At 44.1% G+C, this 22352-nt stretch overlaps 1 protein-coding gene and 1 long non-coding RNA gene across 4 annotated transcripts; one reads left to right on the forward strand and one right to left on the reverse strand.

Moving 5' to 3' along the window:
* Positions 1–4391: 4391 nt before the first annotated feature.
* LOC133958741 (uncharacterized) lies at positions 4392–9482 on the reverse strand. 2 transcript variants are annotated; one of them, XR_009921721.1, is made up of 4 exons: positions 9267–9482; positions 8755–8833; positions 7717–7820; positions 4392–4668 (listed from the first exon to the last, which is right to left on the reverse strand). It is a non-coding gene; the product is annotated as an uncharacterized LOC133958741 (long non-coding RNA). The 2 variants fall into 2 exon arrangements; XR_009921720.1 differs by having other exon boundaries at positions 8755–9482.
* Positions 4617–21689, forward strand: maml1 (mastermind-like transcriptional coactivator 1). 2 transcript variants are annotated; one of them, XM_062393688.1, is made up of 6 exons: positions 4617–5007; positions 5878–6187; positions 12461–13831; positions 16300–16572; positions 17069–17198; positions 18396–21689. In XM_062393688.1, exons 2-6 carry the CDS (start codon positions 5885–5887, stop codon positions 19427–19429), a joined length of 3111 nt encoding a protein of 1036 aa, XP_062249672.1. In that variant the 5' UTR covers positions 4617–5007; positions 5878–5884; the 3' UTR covers positions 19430–21689. The 2 variants fall into 2 exon arrangements, with proteins under 2 accessions (XP_062249672.1, XP_062249671.1); XM_062393687.1 differs by having other exon boundaries at positions 4617–6187.
* Positions 21690–22352: the final 663 nt, after the last annotated feature.

Consider the following 22352-nt stretch of genomic DNA (forward strand, 5'->3'; position numbering starts at 1 on the left):
GACCAGTGAAAATGGTAGGGATAAGTTCACCATGGCAGCAGGACATCTGACCCTGTAGCCGATCTATGGCTACTGCATAGGTCTCTGGATTTTGCAGTACTCTGCCAGGAAGTCAAGCTCCACCTCTTTTACTGGAGGGAGCTGAAGTTTAACATCACTTCAGGTAGTTTGTCTCTTAAAGTGGTCAGCTGACTCAAACTGTCCCACAGAGAACGTGTTGGGCTTGGTGTGTTCTCAACTGTTCTCTTGTCCCTTCTGACAGCAGCTCTGCTGTCTTAGGTCTTTTTGATGCATTCCACAAAGCTGAGCACTTTCCCACGGCTCTGTGGTTCAGACGGGAGAGTCCTTCATCGCCTGCTTCCCATCAGTGGTGCATCTCACATGAGCTGGTAGGATGATTGCACCTTCAGACACTTCTTCTTCTGAAGCAGTGATGGTTACAAAGGATAGACCATCCTCTTCTGTGTCATCATCCTGTCTTCAGATGTGTTGAACTCCAGTCACTGCTGCGATGATGTTTTCAATGACAGGCCAAATTCTGAGTGGATTTCCTCCAATACCTCAATAATGCGGTTGTAGTTGTGTGGACTTGGGAAATGTCTGCATGTGAGAATGACTGATCCAGGTTCAGTTGAATCTGGCTTGTGAGCTGTGACGCCCATGAAGCTGGTCTAAGTAGTGGACCAGATGTCAGCAGTGGTGCAACATGTCTTCAGTTTCTCTTTCAGATTACATTTGCATTGAAATCTGCTTCTATTTTCCTTCACAGTGTCTGGATATCACTGTCAGATTTAATCCATGAATCAAAGGGGGGGGGGGGGGGGGTTCTTTTTACCATGACACTTAGGCCTACACTCTGTCTCGTGCTCTTCAAAATCATCCACACTGTCAGGGTGAAGTCTCTTCAGGTGAGTTTTGAAATTTGATCCAGATGAGTTCCAGATATATCTGCTTCCTGATTGGTGCAGAGTTCACACTCCGCCTGGACCTTCCCATCTGGTGTTTGAGAGACTGAAGAACTTCTCATCAGGACACAGGCCTGGTTCCATCTGGGCTGGTTGATGGTCCTTCTTGAACATCATCTTGCTGAGACATGTTGTCCACCTGGCCAACTGTACAATGTATGAAATAATAAAACTAAGAATACTTTCATAATATGCCTTTCAAATCAAATTAATTGGATATTTAATGTTTTTTTTGTTATTTTTTAACAAGTGGCCATCTACTGTAATAGCCTGGCTACCTGTGAACTATATTATCTGCCCGTAGTTGATATGGCATCATGACATTCACATTGAGAACATATAGCAGAACTTGTAATACAGTGCAGGATTCAAAATCTCCTCTTCCTATAGCTAGCTACTCGACTGATAAGTTAACTTGCTAAACAGTGGCTAGACAGCATGCTAGCGTCATTAGCATGTTAGCATCGATCGCTAGCTTGATATTATAACCATCACCATGTATATTCAATAGGCTATGTAGCTAGACCCAGACATAAATTACCCATCAAGCTAGTGGACATCTGTCACAACAGACAATCCGCTGAACTTGAAGATCTGAAGACTGAACTCGTGAACTGGTTTTTGGTTTTTGGAGAAAGTATTTTGAGCATTTTAAATACAAAATTACTCTAAAGTATTTTGTTACAAATTACGTTATATTATTTAGCGGCCCTATCAAATTACTACAGTTATTGAAATACGTATTTCAAATACAAGTAATAGAAATACAGCCCATCTCTGAATACAGAAAGATATGATCCAACTTGCACGACTGAGACACAGACCTGAGGTCAGAGATAAATGAGGACTCGAGGTGCCAACTGATTGTTATTTGTTAATTGGATAATTAATAGGAAAAACAGATGAGCGTTATATGATGGTAATATGCAGATTGCTGCACTGTAACAAATCACTGTAGTTTCTACAGTAACATTTTACAGTAACTTCTTGTTCTGTCATTTTACGAAGTTTATCTGTATATCACAATGCATCATGGGCCACAGGTAATCACCATAGCTGACAGCATTTATATATTCATATTATTTTATTTAATATTCCCCACTCCTTAACCCTGTAAAATGCAGCTTCATTTAACTTTGACTTTAATGTGACTATGTTATATGTAATTTAATATTCACTTGGCTGTGTTATATGTTATAAGTTACAATGTTATGTTATATGTTATGTTACATAGTATGTTATTTTTCGTCATTTTGTAAAGTCGCCTACTGCGTAGATGTTTGCCTGCCATGTCATAAGAATTTCACTGCTCCGGTGACGCTGTCATTGGTGCATGTGAGAATAAACTTTGATTTGATTTGATTTTTCAGTATCACACATTGTAAAATCAAAGACAAGTTGTATTGTCAGTGCAGATGGTGCAGTTTACAGTTCAACACTGTTGATATGGATTGTGTTTGAAAGAGGAGCAGAGGAGCAGCCAGCACCTAATACTGAAGTGGAATGTTAATTACCTACAACATTTATATGAGATTTGTTGAGATCTGAATCAAACCAATGCTATTGTTTGTAGTTACTAAAGAGTCAAGTTACCAAAGTGAATGACTTGAAGTGAATCAATGACATTGAAATGGAAAAGCTAGCATGCACCCCTACCAGGATGCTTCGTTATGAGAGGAGTGGTTAAGCTCATTCAAATCGGGCTAAAGCTAGCATGCTAACTCTAACGCGCTAAAGCTAGCATTCTAACGCTAGCTGGGTGAAATGGGATTGGGCAGTTTCCCATAATTGTAGCTAAGTCGTGTTTTGAGCAAAGAGACATTCGGCGTTCATCTTGTCTACCTTATGGTGGTGGGGGGGGGGGGGGGGGGGGGCTGTGGAACTGGCTGGTTCGGGTTTTCACAGTCTAACAGAGGTCCAGGGGTCAAATGTGTCTTAATCAAGAAGATCTTCTTGATTATTGTCCATTAATTAAGATTAAGATGCATTTATTAGAACGGCACATCAGTGATTATATGTCACCACTCCCTCCCAGATATATACTGACATGTCAGTACTGGGGGAGGACATCAGACAAGCTGTGTTGGTGGTGTTACAGAGAGTCACCGAGTTTTTTTTAAACTGTTGTTAAAAGCATTGTGCAGACCGAGACTATATAACAGTTAAACATGTGGATATTTTTTGTGTGGAAGGCAACAGAAATGATGTTAGATCATAAACTGCCTTCGTCTGCTGCCCTCTGCAGTCGTCCAAGTAAGACAAAAGTAACGAGCCCATTTAGTAATTCATTCATTGTAATGCTGTTATAAAAAAAGAGTGATAGGAATAGTTGGGATATTTCTGTCTTGAGGGTTAAGGCCGGCACATGCTTCTGCATGTGCCCTTGTGTGCTTGCTTGCGTCTCCCAATTTGTGTAACTATACGACAAAGGTTAGCAAGCGTCATGCAGCCGCAAGGCTGTGATTGGTCTGCTAACTGCATCCTGTCCGCAGTCACATTTCCGGTTTCATGTTGCATAATACCAGCAGAAACCACGAAAGATTTAGAAGATGAATATGGACCAAATAGAAGAACGTTTGGCAGTAGAGCTCGGAACGTATGACCACTTGTATAACCCGTCATTGACGGAATACAAGGACGCGCAGATGGCCTGCAATTCCTGGAAGGAGATCTTGGCTAACGTCGGGTTGCAGGTCGACGAGTGTACGAAGCTGTGGAGGAAGATCAGGGACAAATTTGTGCTCCAGAAAACGTCTCTGAGGAGCAGCAGAGCGATGTAAATAAACAGTCGACGATGACTGCAAAACACAAAGAAGCAACTACTTTGAACTAACTAACAAAACAACTACCAAACAACATTGTAAACCACGACAAACAAAGTATGTTTACTAATCCACAACACAATATATATATATTAATTCTTTAATGTTTGTGTAAAATGTTGTGAAACATATAATGAAAAAATATCTTAACATCAGAAGGCCGGATCAGGCGCTATTACATTTATTGGAAATCAATCTAACCAATAATGATTTTGAGTTTAATGGTCAAATTAATTTACAAATCAAACGTACAGCGACGGGCAAAAAATTGGCACCCGCCTGTGCCAATGCTTTCATGGCATATTGGAAAGAAAAAGCCCCAAAAGCCACTCCATTGTTTCAGATATTTAGATGACATTTGGGGGATTTGGACTCACTCCAAGGAGGAGTTTGATGAATTTGTTGATATACAACAAAAAGTTCAGAGTGATGGACACACAATGCGTCCATCACTCTGAAGCAGTGGTGTATTAAGTACTAGGAAGCCATACTTGAGGAAAAGTACAGATATCTTACCTGAAAGTGACTTCGGTAAAAGTTACCCATCAGAAAAATGAAAAATGACAAATACAGGCTGAAACCAAATAAAGTTGTTATTGTTGTCATTGAAAACATGATGTAACTAAATTCATATTGATGTTCCTTGTAAAGCCTAATGATATTGTAAATTAACCTTTAATATGACGTCATCACTTTGTACAAAAATAAATCCGTACTCTCATTTTTAAAGGAAAAATATAAACGGGGCTACTTTATGACGTCAAGGCGGGTTCTCTGTCCTGATTGGTCTACTGTTTGTCGGTCAACGCTGCGGCCGCTCCCTGTTGGCTGTCCGTGCTGTCAGTCATCGTGGGGCGGGTTCAGGAACATTCCTCCTCTCTCTGGTGAAAAAAAAAAGAAAGTTTCCAAGATGGCGGCGTGGAGCTGCAGGTCCGCTGGAAAACAATAGAAGCAGCGCAGAGGGACAGTTAGCCGCGTCTTAGCTGCTCCTGACCGGGGAGCCACCGCCTCGCTGCCGCGCACTGCCCGCCTCGGCCCCGGGGAGGCTTATCCGTCACCTCGGGACAAACGCGATCAGAGAATGGTGCTTCATTTAAATGTTTGATGCTCGTCGAGCTACCGTTCGCCCGAACACAGCGCTAGCAGCTAGCGGCTACACGGAGGCGGAGGATCAGCTGTTAGACAGATGCTGTAGGAAGAAGCGCAGCTTCGCTTTCACAGTAAGTGGATTTCAAACATTACTACGTTTCACTGTGTGGACGCAGGTGCTACTCGGGTGGGACCGCGGGTTAGACCTCACAACCGGAGGGGACGGGATGGGTTCGCTACCGAACGACTCGCTGCCAACTTAGTGAGTGTTAGCATGTTAGCTGCTGCTGGCTAACCACAGCCGAGCTAAATACTCGAGTTAATAAAGTTTGAGACAAGTTGTAGAGCCGCAGCGATGCTTCCACAGACCGAAGCCGTCCACCGACCACTACCTGCGGGCAGAGCAGCAGCTAATCTCCGCTAGCTCCGGAACCAGCAGGTAGAAGCGGCAGCCCGTCGTTTTAAAGGAATTTTCGACGCTTCAACTTTGATTTGTGTGGAGGAATGTGCTCAGTGAAGTGAGCCCGACGGGACCTAGGTCGGTGGCGACGCCGCTTCGCTTCTGCACAGTTAGATGCGGATGATTTAAAGTGGGGCTCGTAGCTCGGGGATGACCACGGGAAGGTGCGGGCTAGGTTCGGGGGCAAAGTCCGCAGCAGGACTCCAGCAGCTCTGGGTCACAGACACTTTAACGAGCCGCTGCCCTGACGAGCTCCGTAGTTTTCATTGGCTTTAACTGAGATTAACCAGGAGGCTGAATGGTGTTGCACCCAAAAACCTTCGTTTCCCTCCCCGGCAGTGAGTGCCGCTGTGAACGAAGCCATTAGCAAGACAAAGGTCGCCTCCATGGAGCCAGCACAGGAGTCTTTGTAGAGGGTGAGGGGGGGTGTAGACGCCCACGGTGAAAAGAGCCAATTTCAGCTTTTTATGGACGAAACCTGAGCCGGAGTTTACTACAAGTCTGTATTGATGATGGCGGATTTTGTTACACCGCGACACAGCGCGGTGATGGAGAGGCTCCGCCGGAGGATCGAGCTCTTCCGGCAGCATCACAACAGCTGCGAGAGCCGCTACGAGAACGCGACGCTGGAGCGGCTGGAGCTGGACAGACAGCAGACCTTCGCCCTGCACCAGCGCTGCCTGCAGGCCAAGGCCAAGAGGTCCAACAAGCACCGGCAGGCCCAGCCCAGCGGGGACCAGGCCGGCCAGAGGGCGCCGGGCGGCGGCGGAGGAGGAGGAGGAGGCAGCGCGGAGCTCGCGGAGAGCGGAGGGACGGCGGCTGAGCAGAGCCGGAACAGCACCCTGATGGCGGTGAGTGAACAGCGGACACAGGAGGTGCTCAGGCTGGAGGTCAGATACTCAAGGAATAAAGCATCACACTGACAGTTGCAGGCACAAATCACATGCTATCATCACTCTATGATCTCAAACAACATGCTATCATCACGATATTACCACAAAACACATGCTAACATCACGATATGATCTCAAACAACATGCTATTATCACTATATGATCTCAAATCACATGCTATCATCACGCGATGATCACTAATCACACGCTATCATCTCTATATGATCTCAAAACACATGCTATCATTACTATATGATTACAATGGTGTTTATGTGGCAACCCTTACTAACCAAGTGCAGAATGACTGAAACATTCTTCAGTCATTCTGCAGGAAAGTGATTAATACACAAACATTACTGAGCATCAGGTCATTTTGAGAAAAAATATTATAACCTTTTGAGATTAGGAATGAAATAAAAGAATAAAAGTCCTAGAAGAAAATTGAGATTTGTATATATGGACCATGAAAATTACATCTGAGTGTTTCAATACAGTTATATTATGAGAATAAAGACTCAATAGAGTTTAAACAAATCTCTCTGTGACACCTAATCATACAGATGTGACCAAAGATAATCTCAGTATACCACCAGCAAACATTTCCTCTTCTAAAGAGACAGTTTCCTCAGAGTCTGTGTGATTCTTCACTCTAGACTCACTGGCTTACACAATCGGTTCAACGTCCTGATACTGAGGAAACAAACCATCAAGGAATTAGTTATTTGTGAAACTGAAACTAAAGTAGAACTTAATAAGATGCTCCATGTTTTCACACAGCAGACAGACTCATCCTCTAACATGACATACACGACAATAACAACTTAATACTTTGACTTTCATGACTTTGCTCAAGAAAAGTTGCGACTATTCTCAGATTTGTATCTTCAACGTGGGCAAAAAACTCAGTAGTTCATCTTCATCATTCTTAGACATGTCTCCTAAATACTTAATATCTTGGAGTTTTGATAGATGGCTGGCTGGTCATGGTTAATACAAGTTTAATTCCACAGGTTCTTGAGACATTTTACAATCTCAAAACCGATTATCTTTAGGTCTTAACATATTTTAAATACAAATTGACTTGTCTTAAAAATGTATGGATTATGAGGGTTACAGTACCAAAGTAAGAAATGTCTGAAACAGTCATTAGATTATTTCGACAGGTTCTGATATATTCCTCGACAGTCGTCTTAAAATCTAACTATAAAGCACATGATATTTTACTGTTTATGAGCTGATATAGACAAAATTAGAGCTCACCACATTATATGGTTTTTTTATTTAATTATATATTACTAAACTAAAAATATGAACAAATATTTGGTTAATACTAAGAACCTACAAACCCTGATGACACCATGCAACAACTCAACAGTCCTGTATAGATAATATATAATATTTATATATAGACTTGTTTTGTCCCACGGCTTATTGCACTTTCTATTAATGTGCTCCTCAATAAGTGAAAGAAATCTTGCCACTTCTACCTGACTGGGTTTCTTCAGTCGAGAGGACGTCGGGTCAATCATCCTGAATGTTCCAATTCCACCTGAACGTCACATCTACACATGAGTTCAGTTTCTTTCTTTGTCTGATGAAACAGAATCAAATCACAGATCAGCTGTGCTGCTGTTTTCCTCTAGAGCAAAACCTTCACTTACAAATAGCACCTGTATTATTTCAGCCCATATTCTGATTGGTTGTTTGGATTTAAAGCAGCCGTCGTGTCATCATGTTAAGAGTCTGTCCTCTGTCATGGGACGTGTGGACGGACATCTGGACGAGTTAGACGATCTGTGTGTTTGTGAATCAGAGCCAATCAGAGCTCATCCCATGACACGTGACAGATCTCAGCTCAGGTGAAACCACTGTTGTGTGTGTGTGTGTGTGTGTAACTGACAGAGGAAGTAGTGTTGCTGTAGCAGTGCTCTCTGGTCACATGATCCTTGATTCCCAGTCGTCTCTCTAACACAAACTGACTTGTTGGATCACACCGAAATTTTGACCTCCGTCTCGTCAGAGTATTTTATTTGCAGTATTTTGCACAGGTGTCTGATTTAAGCTGTACTCGCGTTCTAGATGTATAATGTTTAAACGGGTCACTGAAGGAACAAATGGTAATTTTCATTATTTAGATTCATTTATCCATTATTATTTCTTATTGATTGTTAGTTGGAGTGTCATAATATCGGAGCTAAACATGTGGCGTCTGTTAAGTTTGGTCAAAGGTCAAAATAACCAAATACTGAGTTATTAACAATACGACCGAGAGAAGCAGAGAAACCTTCGTTTGAGGCTGAAATCTGACAAATGACCCAAACAAGCAGGAGAGTAAAGTTCTCCTGTTGTGTCGTTTGACTGATTATTGGAGTCAAAGTTCAATTATTTCTGTAACTGCACAATATCAATGTATAATTTCAAAAACTTCAGGACCGCATCCTTTTTAAGAGCTGATCTCATGGTTAATATAATACCAGTATTTCAAATTTTACCTGTGTATATTTCTATATCAAAAAGTGACCCACCTCTGTAAAAGCCTGCCTGTTGTCGAGTCACTGCCTCCAGTGTGTCGAGGTTCATAGAGGAGCAGACATAAGGAAGGATCTGTAAAAGTTAGCAAAATGAGATGTTTAAAAATGTTAGTTATGCACAGATAGAATTCCAGAGCGAGGCAGATGTGAGGAAAGTGTTTAGTCAGACGACGATAAGCCGACATTAACACACAAGATATTTTGGATTTTTGTGGTAAAGCCAGAGCCAGAAATGTCAGGATGAGTCACTGTGAAGAAATTCAGACGTGTTCATTGATTTGACTGAGAGACTGAAATGTTAAATATGCAGAGTGAGACAGTCGGTGTCTCCTGAGTTTCTCTTGTTTGAATCAGTGGACAAGAAGATGAAACGTCTGTTATTGAGACAACTGTACTGTTATATAAACTAACACAGGATGAATTAAGCCTCAAAGAAGTTTCTACTGGAAACAGAATTAATAATTTGGCGCCGTCCACTCTGATGTGTTTCAGTTTTAAAACTTCACCTTTGCTATGGTTCAACTGGTGGAGACTCCTCTTCAGATCATTGTTCAGGTAGGGGGTGGAGCAGCCGACAGGAGGTGACATGCTACCTCTGCTGCAGAGGTCATGTGACCATGTACGTGTCATTTAGCCGATGCTTTTATCTAAAGCGACTCACAATAAGTGCAACAACCGTGAGGCAACAAACCCAGAACAATCCAGAAAGTGCAGTTTTCTTCTCCAGTAGTTCTGTCAGTAGTTGCAGAATCGGTTCACCAACTAAAGTCCAGTGCCCCCCCCCCCCCCCCCCCCCCACAGATGGCTGTAGATCGTTTGTTGTCCCCCATGCCCCTCCCCATGTCAAGGTCTGTAACCATGGCAACCCGTGGGAGGGGCCAGACCAGTATTTCAGGTTTGAGTCACGATTCCTTCAGGGAAAACACACAGCCCCCCCCCCCCCCCCCCCTCTCTCTCTCTCTGTCTCTCCCTCTCTCTGTCCCTCTCTCTCTCTCTCTCTCTCTCCCTCTCTGTCTGTCTCTTGTCTCTCTGTCTGTCTCTGTCTCCCTCTCCCTGATTGGTGGTGAGAGGAGCAGCTGTGTGGTGGAACCTGTGATAAACATGTTGAGTAACAGAAGATTCACATTTATGAACGTGGTACCAGGTAAAAACACTTAAAGGTTCAATCTAATATTGAATAAAACTTTAACCTTAATAATTATTGCTGATTAATTTCCTTGGTTCAACCAGTGGATTGAGAGATGAATCCCTTCATATTTACATCACACTGCACTCGGCCCCATCAGCTCCCTGACAGTTATGACTGAATCGTTTTTTAACACAAAGCTCAGTTGTTGCTCAGCCAGTGATGCACATTGTGGTCACTCTGTGGCTCCAGCAGCTGGAACAACAACGTGTTGTGTTACTGCAGCTATGAGCTGATGAGCTGTTTCCCTCTGAGCTGGACCAGAGTTCACTTCACTCACCTCAGAAGAAACGGGTCCGACTCACCTGAACCACGACGACAGTCAACAAACACCAAACCTCAGAGGCAGGAACTGAAATCTAAAGATCATAGTAAACAGGAGCATGGCATTAGTAACACGCTTCCTCAGCAATATATATATTCATTAACTTGAACCCTAAAGGTTCAGGGTATACCCCAGTGATGTAAATTCGATTTTAGAAATGAAGGATTCTGTCAGTAACCAGCAGAAACTGAGTGAAAGGATTTTTCCTTGAACACGAGGCCGCCCTGACGTCACACTCTCAGTTCAACTCTCCACCCACACGCTGCTGACTAATCCAGAGTTTCACTGAACTCTGCTGTGAACAACAAAGAGTAAGAACGACTGAGTGGCCACGCTACTGACAGACCCGTCTGACCAAATGTGTTGATGCTGCCGTTTGGCACCAGTTGGGCTGATCAGGAAATTCTCTACATATTTGTTGGACGACATCATCACCTGTGTCCGCTCTGTGACGCCACTTTGAAAGTTTCTCTAACGTTGTATCTCTGAGGAGTAGACGTTGTTCTTGTTAAATATTCCTGTCTGGACGTAATGGTCAGTGTAATGATCAGTGGCCTCACTCTTACACAAACAACCCTTCACAGCAGCAGGAAGTTAGTTTCTTACTTGGATTTTACAACTTTGTCCCAGTTCTGTTTCAGGTTTTTTCACAAACAGCAACTTTAGTAAAATCTCCTTTCTTCTGTTTTCATTAATAAATAAACGGTAAAATAACCGTCAGTGATAAATCCACACCACCGGCACAAAGACGAGAAATTATATTTACAAACTTGGATTTTCATGGTAGCCGCAGATGAATTTTCTCGAGGGAATATAATTGACACTGAAGGGTCTGTTGGTTCAGGGAATTTAGCTTTTGGGGGAAAAGAGGGAGAGAGTGCTCTCGTTTGATAAAATTATCTTTAAAGATTTGTTCCAGTGTATTTTTAGAAGGAAAAAAAACTTGCAACAGTAAGTTTGGAAATGAAAGTCTATTTTGAGGGGGTGAGATTTCCAAATACATGGTTTCCTCAAGAACAGTGTAGTTTGACTCATTGAAGTGAAACCAGAGATAACACTCTTTATTTCCTTTGCTGGTTTCTGCATTTAAAAGCATAACCATAAACCCTATTATAACTAAATCCCATCTTTTTGGGGAGGGATTAGATGTGTCACATGAGTGTTTCTATAATCACGCCTGGTTTTGCCTGTAATTACCTGTTGCTTGTTAGTGCAGCTTTCAGGTGATGAGTGTCTGGTGTTGACTCAGCGACCGTGTGAGGATCAGCTGATGCTGTTTGGGTCGGGCAGCAGGAAGCTGGTTCCCATCAGATGTGCTGGTCGAGCTGCCTACAGAGAGGGCACATCTGATCTGCTGACTGCTCTGAGGAAGCTCTTTGTTATCTGCGTTATGTAAGCCGGCCTGCAGCTGATTCTATTAAAGGCTGCAGCTTTTTTTACCAACAACTGCCACTCCATAACTCTGTCAATTCAGCTGCAGCGCCCCCTGCTGCTCATAAACCACCTCTGCGGGCACTAGAATAGAAGATTTGTCATAATTCAACAGCTGATTGGTTCCCCAAATAACCTCATTGCATAATACGAGTCTAAATCAAGATGCTTAACTACAACTGGATTTAATTCTTGAAGTAAACAATCAGGAAATAAAAATATTTTTTTTGAAGAAAAAGCATTTATACTCAAATGTTTGTTTTCACTGAACAACTTCAGTCAATCACTTTTTATTTGTGCAATATTCATAAATCCCAGTTTGTCTCACAGATGTTCACAAGGATCAACTTCCTCTGTTAACTCAACAATAGTCAAATAGAAACTTAGTGATCAGTGAATGAAGCTCAGTCCCATGTGAGGATCCTCTCCCAGGAGACAAACACACATGCTGATGAAACTGAACACAACAACACAACAGAAGGACTCACTACACGAGAAGAACCAGTTTGTAACTTCATGTTTAAAGTGTTTATACATAAGAAAATCTCTCTGCTGGATGACAAAGACATTTTTTAGCGTCTGAATCAAAACCATTAATGAACTTATTAGCATATTTGTAGGTGACTTGGTTTTATAATTCATGTTTTTAGACATTTGCTTGTCCTGAAACTTTGAGTGATTCACTTTGTTGTTGAACTTGTGTTTGTTTATGCTGATGTGATTAATTAAAAGTTCCTTGGTTCTGTTTGTTCCTCCAGCTGCAGGAGACGGTAAAGAGGAAGCTGGAGAGCGCTGGTTCTCCGTTGGGCAGAGACCAAGTCAACGGCTTCGGTGACGGGTTCCCCCCCAACAAGAAGGCCTGTCTGGACAACGGCACAACCAACGGCTCCCCGCTCGACTCCAAGCTGGGGATCAGTGACTCTCTGACCTCTAACGGGAACCATGGGCCTGCGGGGGAGTCGACAGACAGCGGTGGCGAGCCAGGTTTGGACTTCCTTAGGAAGGAGATGAAGCAGGAGCCCGATGACATGCTGCCCATCATGCCTCCATCAGGAGGAGGCAACAACAGCCTGTTCCCTGACCTCAACCTAAATGAGCAGGAGTGGACAGAGCTGATGGAGGAGCTGAACTGTGCCGTGGCATATGAGGACATTCAAGACATTCTCAACGACGGCTTTGAGGACCGCAAGGACCCTCTAGAGCTGGCGCCCACTCCGGGTGGGGGTGGGTCGGTGGGGGGAGGTGCAGGAGGTGGTGTGGGGGGCCAGCCGTCCCAGGGACTACTTCCTCCAGATCTGGTGAGTGTGAAGACAGAGTTCTCTCCGGCCTCTGCAGTTTTCGAGCAGGACTCTCGCACCGGCTCCCCCCATGTAAGGTCCACCTCCTCTGGGCCGCCTCCTCACCCCACCAGCTCCCCCATCGCCTCGTCCTCTGCCTCCTCTCCGGCTCTGCCTCCGTCCCAGCCCGCTCCCAACCCCAGGCAGCTTCAGCCTCCCCCCAACCACCTTCTCCCTCCGGGGCCCCAGGTGCCTAAAGATCTGTCCCCTGCTCAGCAGCTCCAGCAGTTGGCAGCCCAGCAGCAGAGGGCGCAGCACCTCCATGGCCAGATGCAGCACAAACAACCACAGCCGGGGGCCAAGTTCCACAACCAGGGGCCCCGTGCCCACCCCCCACCTTGGCCCCAGATGGCCAACACTTCTCAGAGCCCAATAGGGGGAGCGTTTGTTATGGACAAACCCACGAGTCCCTCCTTGTACCCACAGGACTTTAACCCAAATGCCCAGAAGCAGCTGCTGATGCCCGGTCAGCCCAACAAAGGCCCCCCCAAGGTGGGCCCTGGCGGCTACATGCCCGGCCACGGCGGGCACCCTAACATGCTGGGTCACCCGACCTCAGGGCCTCCTCTTGGTCACCCTCAGGCCCCTGGACCTCAGGCCCAGGCCGCCATGCTGAACTACAACAACACCAAACCCCTGTCACACTTTGAGGCGGGGCCTGGGCCTGGGCCCCCCCGGCCACCCAACACCCAGAGCCAAAACAAGGCGGCCCTGCTGACGCTGCTCAGACAACAACAACAGATCAAACAGAAGAACAGCATGAACTTTCGCCAACATATACCACATGCACAGGTAAGAGACACACACACACACACACACACACACACACACACACACACACACACACACACACACACACACACACACACACACACACACACACACACACACACACACACACACACACACACACACACACACACACACACACACACACACACACACACAACACACACACCCACACACACACTGATCCGTCTGAACACAGCGAAGGTTTTCTCATATTTTAGGTTCAAAAGTTTCTCTCCCACTTTTTACTGATTCCTGCACATTATTTTAGATCCTAACCAAAATATGTATGTTATGTATTATCATATCATAGGGCCAGGGTTAGTTTGTCCTGCAGAGCGCGCCCAGACTCTGTTGTTTATCCTCTCAGCACGGTCTGAAGCTCATGAAGCAGAATACATGGAGTCGACTTCCTGTGGGATCATGGAGTGTGGAAAAAACGTGTTTAAGCCTTTAAACACCTCTTGCTTATAGTTGCATCCTAAAATCTGATAAAAAGGATCCGGTGTGTCGAGTATATTAATAATTTTAAATGTGCACATTAATCAGACAAACAGCAGAGGGATGAACAATTGAATTTTGAATGAAAAGCGACAGAACTAGTCCAGATCAGTTTAAGGCTATAATCATGTGACTACGTTTCAGTTTGAAATCAGTTTTTTCTAATGAACCTGTGAACTTATGTCATGTGACCTCTCGTGCACACTGGACATGCACGTGCCTGTGTAAACAGATTGAATCACATCTGGTCTCCTACACATGCAAACACTTGTCATTGATTCTCTCTGTTGTTCTTCTCTGGAAGCTGAGGCTGCCAGATGATGAACAATTAGTGAAGGTTGATTGTTCATTTACTTTATGACCCAAGTGGGGATGGGCATTCGATTAAATGGTCTTAATCGATCGATGAGAGAATTAACGATCGATTTTCGATTAATCATTAATATTTTTGAATTAAAATTCACTATTATAGGATATATAAAAATGCTGTGAAAATATAAAAAAAACACAGCGCGTTTCCTCATTGAAATCTTTATTACAAGATGAACAACTCTTGTGGCAGTTAAAGGATCAGATCAATGGTTATACTTGAAAATATGCGCTGCTGTACTCTTTAGCCCCAATGAGCGAGCAGCAGCTAGCCGCTGACAGCTAGCTCGATTTGACGGTTCTCGACCTCTCAGTCCGGTTGTTGTAACGCCCTCACTCCCGGAACCCCTCACCCAGACCCGGGTCTGTCCGGGTTCCCCTCCGCGTGGACTGACAGTCCGTGTGCGGACATGAAGCCGAGCAGCGGAGCGGAGGCTAGCACCCGGCTGCCAACATCCTCGCTGTGCTGCGTTCAGGGCAGCTCGGACATTCGAACCTCCCGACACATAGCGAACATGCAATAGTTTTCCTCGATGAACAAATAATGTCATCGACGAAATTCTTAATGATCAATTAATCGATCGTCGATTAATTATGCCCATCCCTAGACCTAAGTGACCCAATCAGCAAGTGATTCTGAGCCTTGTTTCCAAACATCCCCGTTTCCCTCCAGACCAGAACTCTGAAACGAGACCAGCAGCTTTAGAACTCGATCTGTCAAGAGATGAAGATTTTTCAAATGAAAACTTAGTCGTGAGGATGTAGGAGATGAAGTCAGGCTGCAGCAGGGAGGCCTTTTGTTCTGACCGGTCGGGGCCCCACACTACACATCCTGTGTGTGTGTGTGTTTGTCTCTCTCTCGCTCTCTCGCTCTTTGGTCAAGCAGCTGGTTGCTAAGGCTCACGGGGGGGGGGCTGAATGGAGGCGTTGACAAAGCAGCCTTTCATATTCTCTCTCTCTTTCTGTATTTAAATATAGCTGCTCCTGCTTGTGTGTTTCCTCAGTAGACAGGATGCTCTGTCCCTGCTGCACTTCTCTCTCTCATTATCACAACTCTTCTTCTACAACAACCCACGACAGCCACAGCCTGCCTGGTTCAAACTGGTCAGAGCTGCTGATCCACCAGTAGAACCAGTAGAACCAACCAAACATTTTCACTTTGACATTTCTTTACAGTTTGCTAGTTCTTTCGTTTTGTGACTGTAAAACCAACTCCATGCACTAGGGGGCGCCACAATGACTTAAGAATTATAGTGTCAAGTTATCGTTAAAGATAATAAAATGTCAAATTAATGTTTACAGAACATCAAGATGCTGATTTTCAATACCTCCCTCTAACGTTTTTAAATTCTAGAGTTTCTAAAAAGGTTTTTTATTAACTTTTTAAATAAAAAGTGACAAATTTGTATTTATGAAAAGCAAATTAAATTAGTCGTCTCCAGCAAACGTAGAAATGAGTCTGACCTGAATCTGTGAGCAGATCATAAACATGTGATGCAAAGACATTAAATCTGTAACAAATCAAAGTTCGACTCAATGTGTTGTGGTGAAACCTGGTCTCTGGTCAGTTTCTTTACTCATAAGATCTTCATCTCTCTCAGGACCAGAACAACTACCCCGCTCCTCCTCACGGCCCAGGCCCTACCAACACCATGGCCCCTGCGCCGGGAAACAACGGCATGGCAGCTCAGCCCGGGGCGAACGCCATGGCAGGTAACCATGCTAACGTTGCGTACCTGAGCAACCAGGCGGCGGTGGCGGCGGTGCTGAAACAACAACAACAACAACAGCAGCAGCAGCATCAGCAGCAGATCCTGGAGCAGCAGAAGCAGCAGCAGCAGTACATGCAGAGACAGCAGCTCATGGCTGAACAGGTGAGTTACAGCTGTGTGTGTTCAATGCCTCCGTGTCTTTCTCCTCTGGTCCACTGAGCCAATCACACCCTCCCCTGAGTCCTGGAGTCTGAACTACGAAGTTCAACATGTCCAGAATCTGTTTATCCAGCTGAACCTGATAATCAGTCAGCCTGAGTGGTCACATGACGCTGGTTATCAACTCGTTAAGTTAACGCAGGTTTTCTCTATCAAGCTCTGAGCACCTGATGGAAGGGGCGGGGTTTACTGCGTATGACCAATCGCTGACATTTGGTCAAATGATATCACGTGACCATCTCATAGAACCGTGTGGGAACGAGAAACAGCTCTGGGCCACAAGATCTGAATCTGTTGTTAACTAACAAGACGAGTGGAAGTTAGAATCCCATGATGAGGTCACGGTGCCTCCGAGGACGTTTGAGTGGATTCAGCTTAAAATGTTCCGGAAACAATTAAGAATAAAAGTGTAATAAGTGTCTGACCCTCATCTGTGCAGGAGAAGCAGCGGCAGCAGGACCAGCAGCTTCAGAGGCGCCTGACCCGACCGCCACCGCAGTACCAGGACCAGCCGGGTCAACCAGCCAATCAGAACCCTTTCCCACAGCAGTCAGTCAACCAGTTTACAGGTACGACCAGAGTCACTCAACTCGTATAAACACAAACACAAACAAACTTTAACACATAACAACAGACCTGACTTCCACCTACGAACCTCATCAGGGTTAGTCACAATCTCAAATGTGTTTATCACCGAGATTCTATTGTCAGAATATGATTCTCCTGAGGATCATCATGTAAGAGAAGAACTTTCATATAATGAAACAGGAGTCGGTTCAGTGGACGTCACAGGACGGTACTGTTATCGAGGTGGACCTAATAAAGTGGATACCAAATATTCAGATCATGATTGCCTAGTTATTTAAATTCATTCATGTGTTGTCTGAAATGTACTTGATTGTTTTATTGGGATAATATATTTAGAGCAAATGAAAATTAATACAAATTTGTTTTAGATAATGATCACACATTTAATGATCTTGGTTTAAAAAAAATCTGCTTTTATTTTCTTTAATAAAATACACTAAGCATTCTTTGAAAAATATTATCAAATTAACTACAACTTTAAAATTGAACTTTAAACAGTGACGTCATTGTTTTACGTGACATTTTCTTATATATTTTAATTATAATAAAAACTAGTTTCCCAGAACAAACTGGTTCTGTTCTCTCCATCCAGGTAAATTCACAATGATGAGACTCGATGCTGAAGTTCACTCAGATCAGGAAACTCTAACAGACGCTTGTTGTTGTTGGACACAAGTTTCTCTGTCAGTTTGTAAATGAAACTCGCCGCTGATTTGAATGTAAAATATGATCTGATGTGACGAACTGATCTGAGAGCTGCTGCTGGTCGACGATACGTTCACAGCTGCAGCCGGCGCCTCTGACTGACAGATGATCATCATCGTAATAATAATACAGTCTTTACAAAGTAAATTACTAGTACAAATATTTAATTTTATGATTTTAAATCCGCCCAAATGAAGATTTCTAATTTTACACAAATGTGCTTCTGTTTTCATGTTTTTAAGATCAGTTAAATAAATTACAAAGTAAAACACACACGGCTTCACGTTATGAGAGAAACATACAATCATAATACATTTTTATATGTTTTATCATAATGTAAACAAACACTTGGGGTTAGGGTTAGTAAAGTTTTTCAAATGACTCAGTTTGTTTCTCAGGAAGTGATGACATCACTGCGCACATTAACAGGAAGTTGTTTAACGTTTCTTAACTGACGGTTTGTCTCTTCCCAGCTTCGTCTCAGCCAATGGGCAGCGTCGGCTCCATGGGAGGCCCCGCCCCTGGCTCCCAGCGTATGTTCCCTCAGAACCAAGGCATGATGGGAATGAATATGGGTCAGGGCGGTGGGCCCGCAGGCGGTGTAGCTCCGCCCTCTGCGGCGAGCCAGTCTGACATGAATCTCTCGTCCTGCGGAGGGGGCGGGGCTGGCGTGGACGTCCAGCAGGTCCTCTACAATAACATGAACCTTCACCCCAACCACCCGGGCCACACGCCGCAGCAGGCCGCCCTGCAGCGGCAGGCGCTGGGGCCCATGAGCGCCTCCTACAGGCAGAGCCTTCTGGCCCAACAGCAGCACCTGAAGACGCAGCCCAACGCCGCCATGCTGAAGCAGCAGCAGCTGGCCGCCGCCGCCGCCGCCCGCATGCCAGGCTCCATGCAGAACAGTATAGGAGCCACCCTGCCCAGCTCCATGCCAGGAAACATGCAGAGCGCCGCCTGGCAGCAGCAGCTCGCCAACCAGCCGCCCTCCGGTAACGCGGGCCTGCCCCCCAACGCCTTCAGCAACGCGCCCAACGCCTTCCACATGCAGCAGCCTCGCATTCCCAAGATGCCACCGGGCGCCGCACCCTTTGGTGCTAACCCTGCAGGTCGCCCAATGGGGGGCCTGAACCCCGGGCAACAGATGATGCAGGCGAGTATGGCTGCAGCCCAACAGAGGGCGCCACCTAACCCTCAGAGCCTGGGCCAGCCCATGGCCAATCAGCAGCAGACTCAACAACAGCAGGCCAATCAGAACCAGGCCGTCCTCCCTGACCTGGTGGCGTTCGGACAGCCGCAGGGTAACGGTCGGCAGGGCCTGCAGTGTAATCAAGGGTTCCAGGTGAGCAGGACGGCCACTCAGCAGCAGCAGCAGGTGTCGTTCGGGTACAACATGGCGTCGGGGAGCTTCGCTGCAGAGAGCGACCTGGTGGACTCGCTGCTGAAGGGTCAGAACCCTCAGGAGTGGATGGCCGACCTGGATGAGCTGCTCGCCAGCCACCATTAGTGCAGAACCTGCACCTGGAGCCCCTGAGCCCTGCTGAGCTGAGGCCGCCGCTACCATCAGACCAGCAGATCGTTGAGATAAAAGATTCAGACGAGGTCTGTGAGATAGCATTAGCCCCCCCGGCCAATGAGAAGCAGCCAGTGGCCAGCCGATGGCGTTCATCAGTTTCCTGTGGTTGAGCTGTGGACGCCACACTGTCGTTGGTAAATTAGTTTTTTCAACACTGACCCGTTGACCAGACGTTTCCCCCCCCCCCCGAGGGAGTCGAGCATCTTTCAGCTCGTCCACATCGACAGTTAAACTGAAACACTCGTCAGCTGGACACGTTTAAAACAAACCAGTAAAACATCCAAACCAGTTCAGAAGCAGAAAAGAACTCTGACGACTTCAGGACTGAAACAGGTTCCATTCAGAAATATGACACGTTAACAGGAAACACCCGTTAAACATGTTCCGACTCATTCTGTGAATGTTTGATCTGACTCTCGGTTGAAGAACCACAAGCTGCCGTTCATCAGATGAATTCTGTCTCGTGACTTTGACTTTATCACATGTGATATAGAAAAGTTACAAAATTTAGTTTTCAAACAAATAAAAGCATCTAATGGAGGAAGATTAGTTTTTGATATAAAAGTTTTTCATCACATTAATTTCTTTTAGAAACAATTTCACCTTTAATCAATTCATGTTCTTCAACATGTGACACAGACTTCCAGAGAAATGAGGTCATCGGTAAACTTGATTTAGGAATCCCTCGAGCGTCGCCTGGATTCCATCTTTCCTCTGTGTTGACCTTTGACTGAAGTCAGGTGTGTGGAGATAAATGTGTTAACGTTACACAGACTGAAGTGAGTTAATGATGACTGAACTAACGACCTCATGCTAAACCCCCCCCCCTCCACAGCGCCACCTACAGACCACCAGCTCTGAGTCGCTTTATTCTTTTATGAAATGAAGATCTCATGGCTTCATTTTAAAGAATCATTCCATCATTGAATGTTTAATATTCACTTTTTCACATCCTGAGGTTAAATTCTCAGATTTGAGTTTGTTCCAAAAACAAACAAGAGACGAGACATTTTTTTTTTTCTCTTAATTCTGTGGTTTTACTTTTTATTATTTCAGTCCTAAAATTAAAAGTTGACTTGATATTTCAACAATCTGTAAACAAGTTACAACCTTTTCACCCTGTCAGCAAATATCTGCTGCAGATATTTAAATTTCTAACAATACCTTAAGTTGACTGATTATTAGTCAATAGATAATAGTTAGTAACAGTTAAGCAGGTAAAGCCGTGACATGCTCCTTTTAAATATGAATCTAAAGCTTCAGTTGTCACATTCATTAAAAAATATCCATAAAACAAACAGGAAACTTTCTCAACCACATTAACTTGTTAGTTTCCTGCTGCTCGAGTCTGTGATGAATGAAAATGAAATTGCTCTGAGGAGGAAACCTGCTCATCTTCCCAAACACACAAATCCAGGTTTATGTTCTCGATGGTAAATTTACATCTGTGATATTTGACAGCTACATTTAAATGTATTATTTAGTTTTTTATATTGAGAAGCTCAACTCAGATTCTTCAAAGTGTTTTTTACAAATGAAAAAAAATATTCTCAGAGCTGTTCATGAATTTTTGACATGAAACCGTTTTTCACAGTTAGAACTTGAACGCAGCGTTTCAGCTCACAAGTTGTTTCTGAAGACGATCAGAGAATCTAACCTGAGATAAAGTTGAGTCTTCATGGTTCTCATGATGGAAACTAGCCACCTTACATCCAAACTCATCGGTTCTGTTCGGCAGCTCGTTATTTATCTTCTCAAACGTGGAACTCTCTGTTTAAGGTTGACTGGTGAGCAGGTGGTCTGGGTTAAGGTGGACTGGTTTAAGGTGGACTGGTCGTTCTATCTACTGTACTGTTTGACTTTTCAACGAACGTATGCATCTTGTTTTTGCAGACATGTTGTGTATTTTATTTGTAACGGTATATTTGCTCAACAAAAGCTTGGCGCTGGTTTCACGACTCTGCCGCCGGTTCTTCAGCTTCCAGCCCGGCTCGGCCTCCCGGGGCTTCTGGGTGTAACTGTTGTGTAAATGTCTATAAATATATTTTTTGTATGTAAGCCTTTCCTAATGATCTGGAGAAGATAGATGTTATTTTTATATATTGCTGCGGATTTTTTGTAAGTATTTTATACTTTTGATATGGTTCTCTGTAAAACAAGAGTATTATGTAAATATAGTTCTTTAGAAACACGTCTGTCTTGTGTCTGTGTTTTTACGACTGGAGGGAAAATTCAAATGATCCAACGCCAGAGGAGCAGGAAATATCTATATATGTATTTATATCTTTTATCTAATCATCTTTTATATACAAACATCTATTATCTATACACATACTCATCTACTTTCTAATCTCTTATCTAATTACACAAATCTCTTACATACACACAAATATCTATTATTAATCACATCTGTATATACAAACTTATCTATTATCTAATCAGACATCTGTTATACAAACATCTATTATCTATACACGTGCATAATATACACATTTTCACACATCTATTATATACACAGCTAATCACACAAATATTTCATATACATGTATTAAACTTATCAATTATGCACTAAATAATCTAGGAGTTTAGAATCGGTTTATTCTTCAGATTATTCTCAAAACTGTTTAAACCATAGATTTTATATAAAGAGATTTAAATAAGCCTGCAGGTGAACAGGTAGTCAGTGTGTTTGGCCCCGCCCCCTTCAGATGTGATGGTATAATGACTTCCTGTTTTTGTCGAGCTGTGTTTCAGTCCAGAGAAGTTTCAGGTGAGTTGGTGTCTCTCCTCGGTCTCCTGTGTCTCTGACCTGTCTCTGATCTGTCTCTCCTACTGTCCTGTGTCGCTCATCTCA

Source organism: Platichthys flesus, chromosome 8 (genome assembly GCF_949316205.1).
Source record: "Platichthys flesus chromosome 8, fPlaFle2.1, whole genome shotgun sequence".
Classification (NCBI taxonomy): Eukaryota; Metazoa; Chordata; class Actinopteri; order Pleuronectiformes; family Pleuronectidae; genus Platichthys; species Platichthys flesus.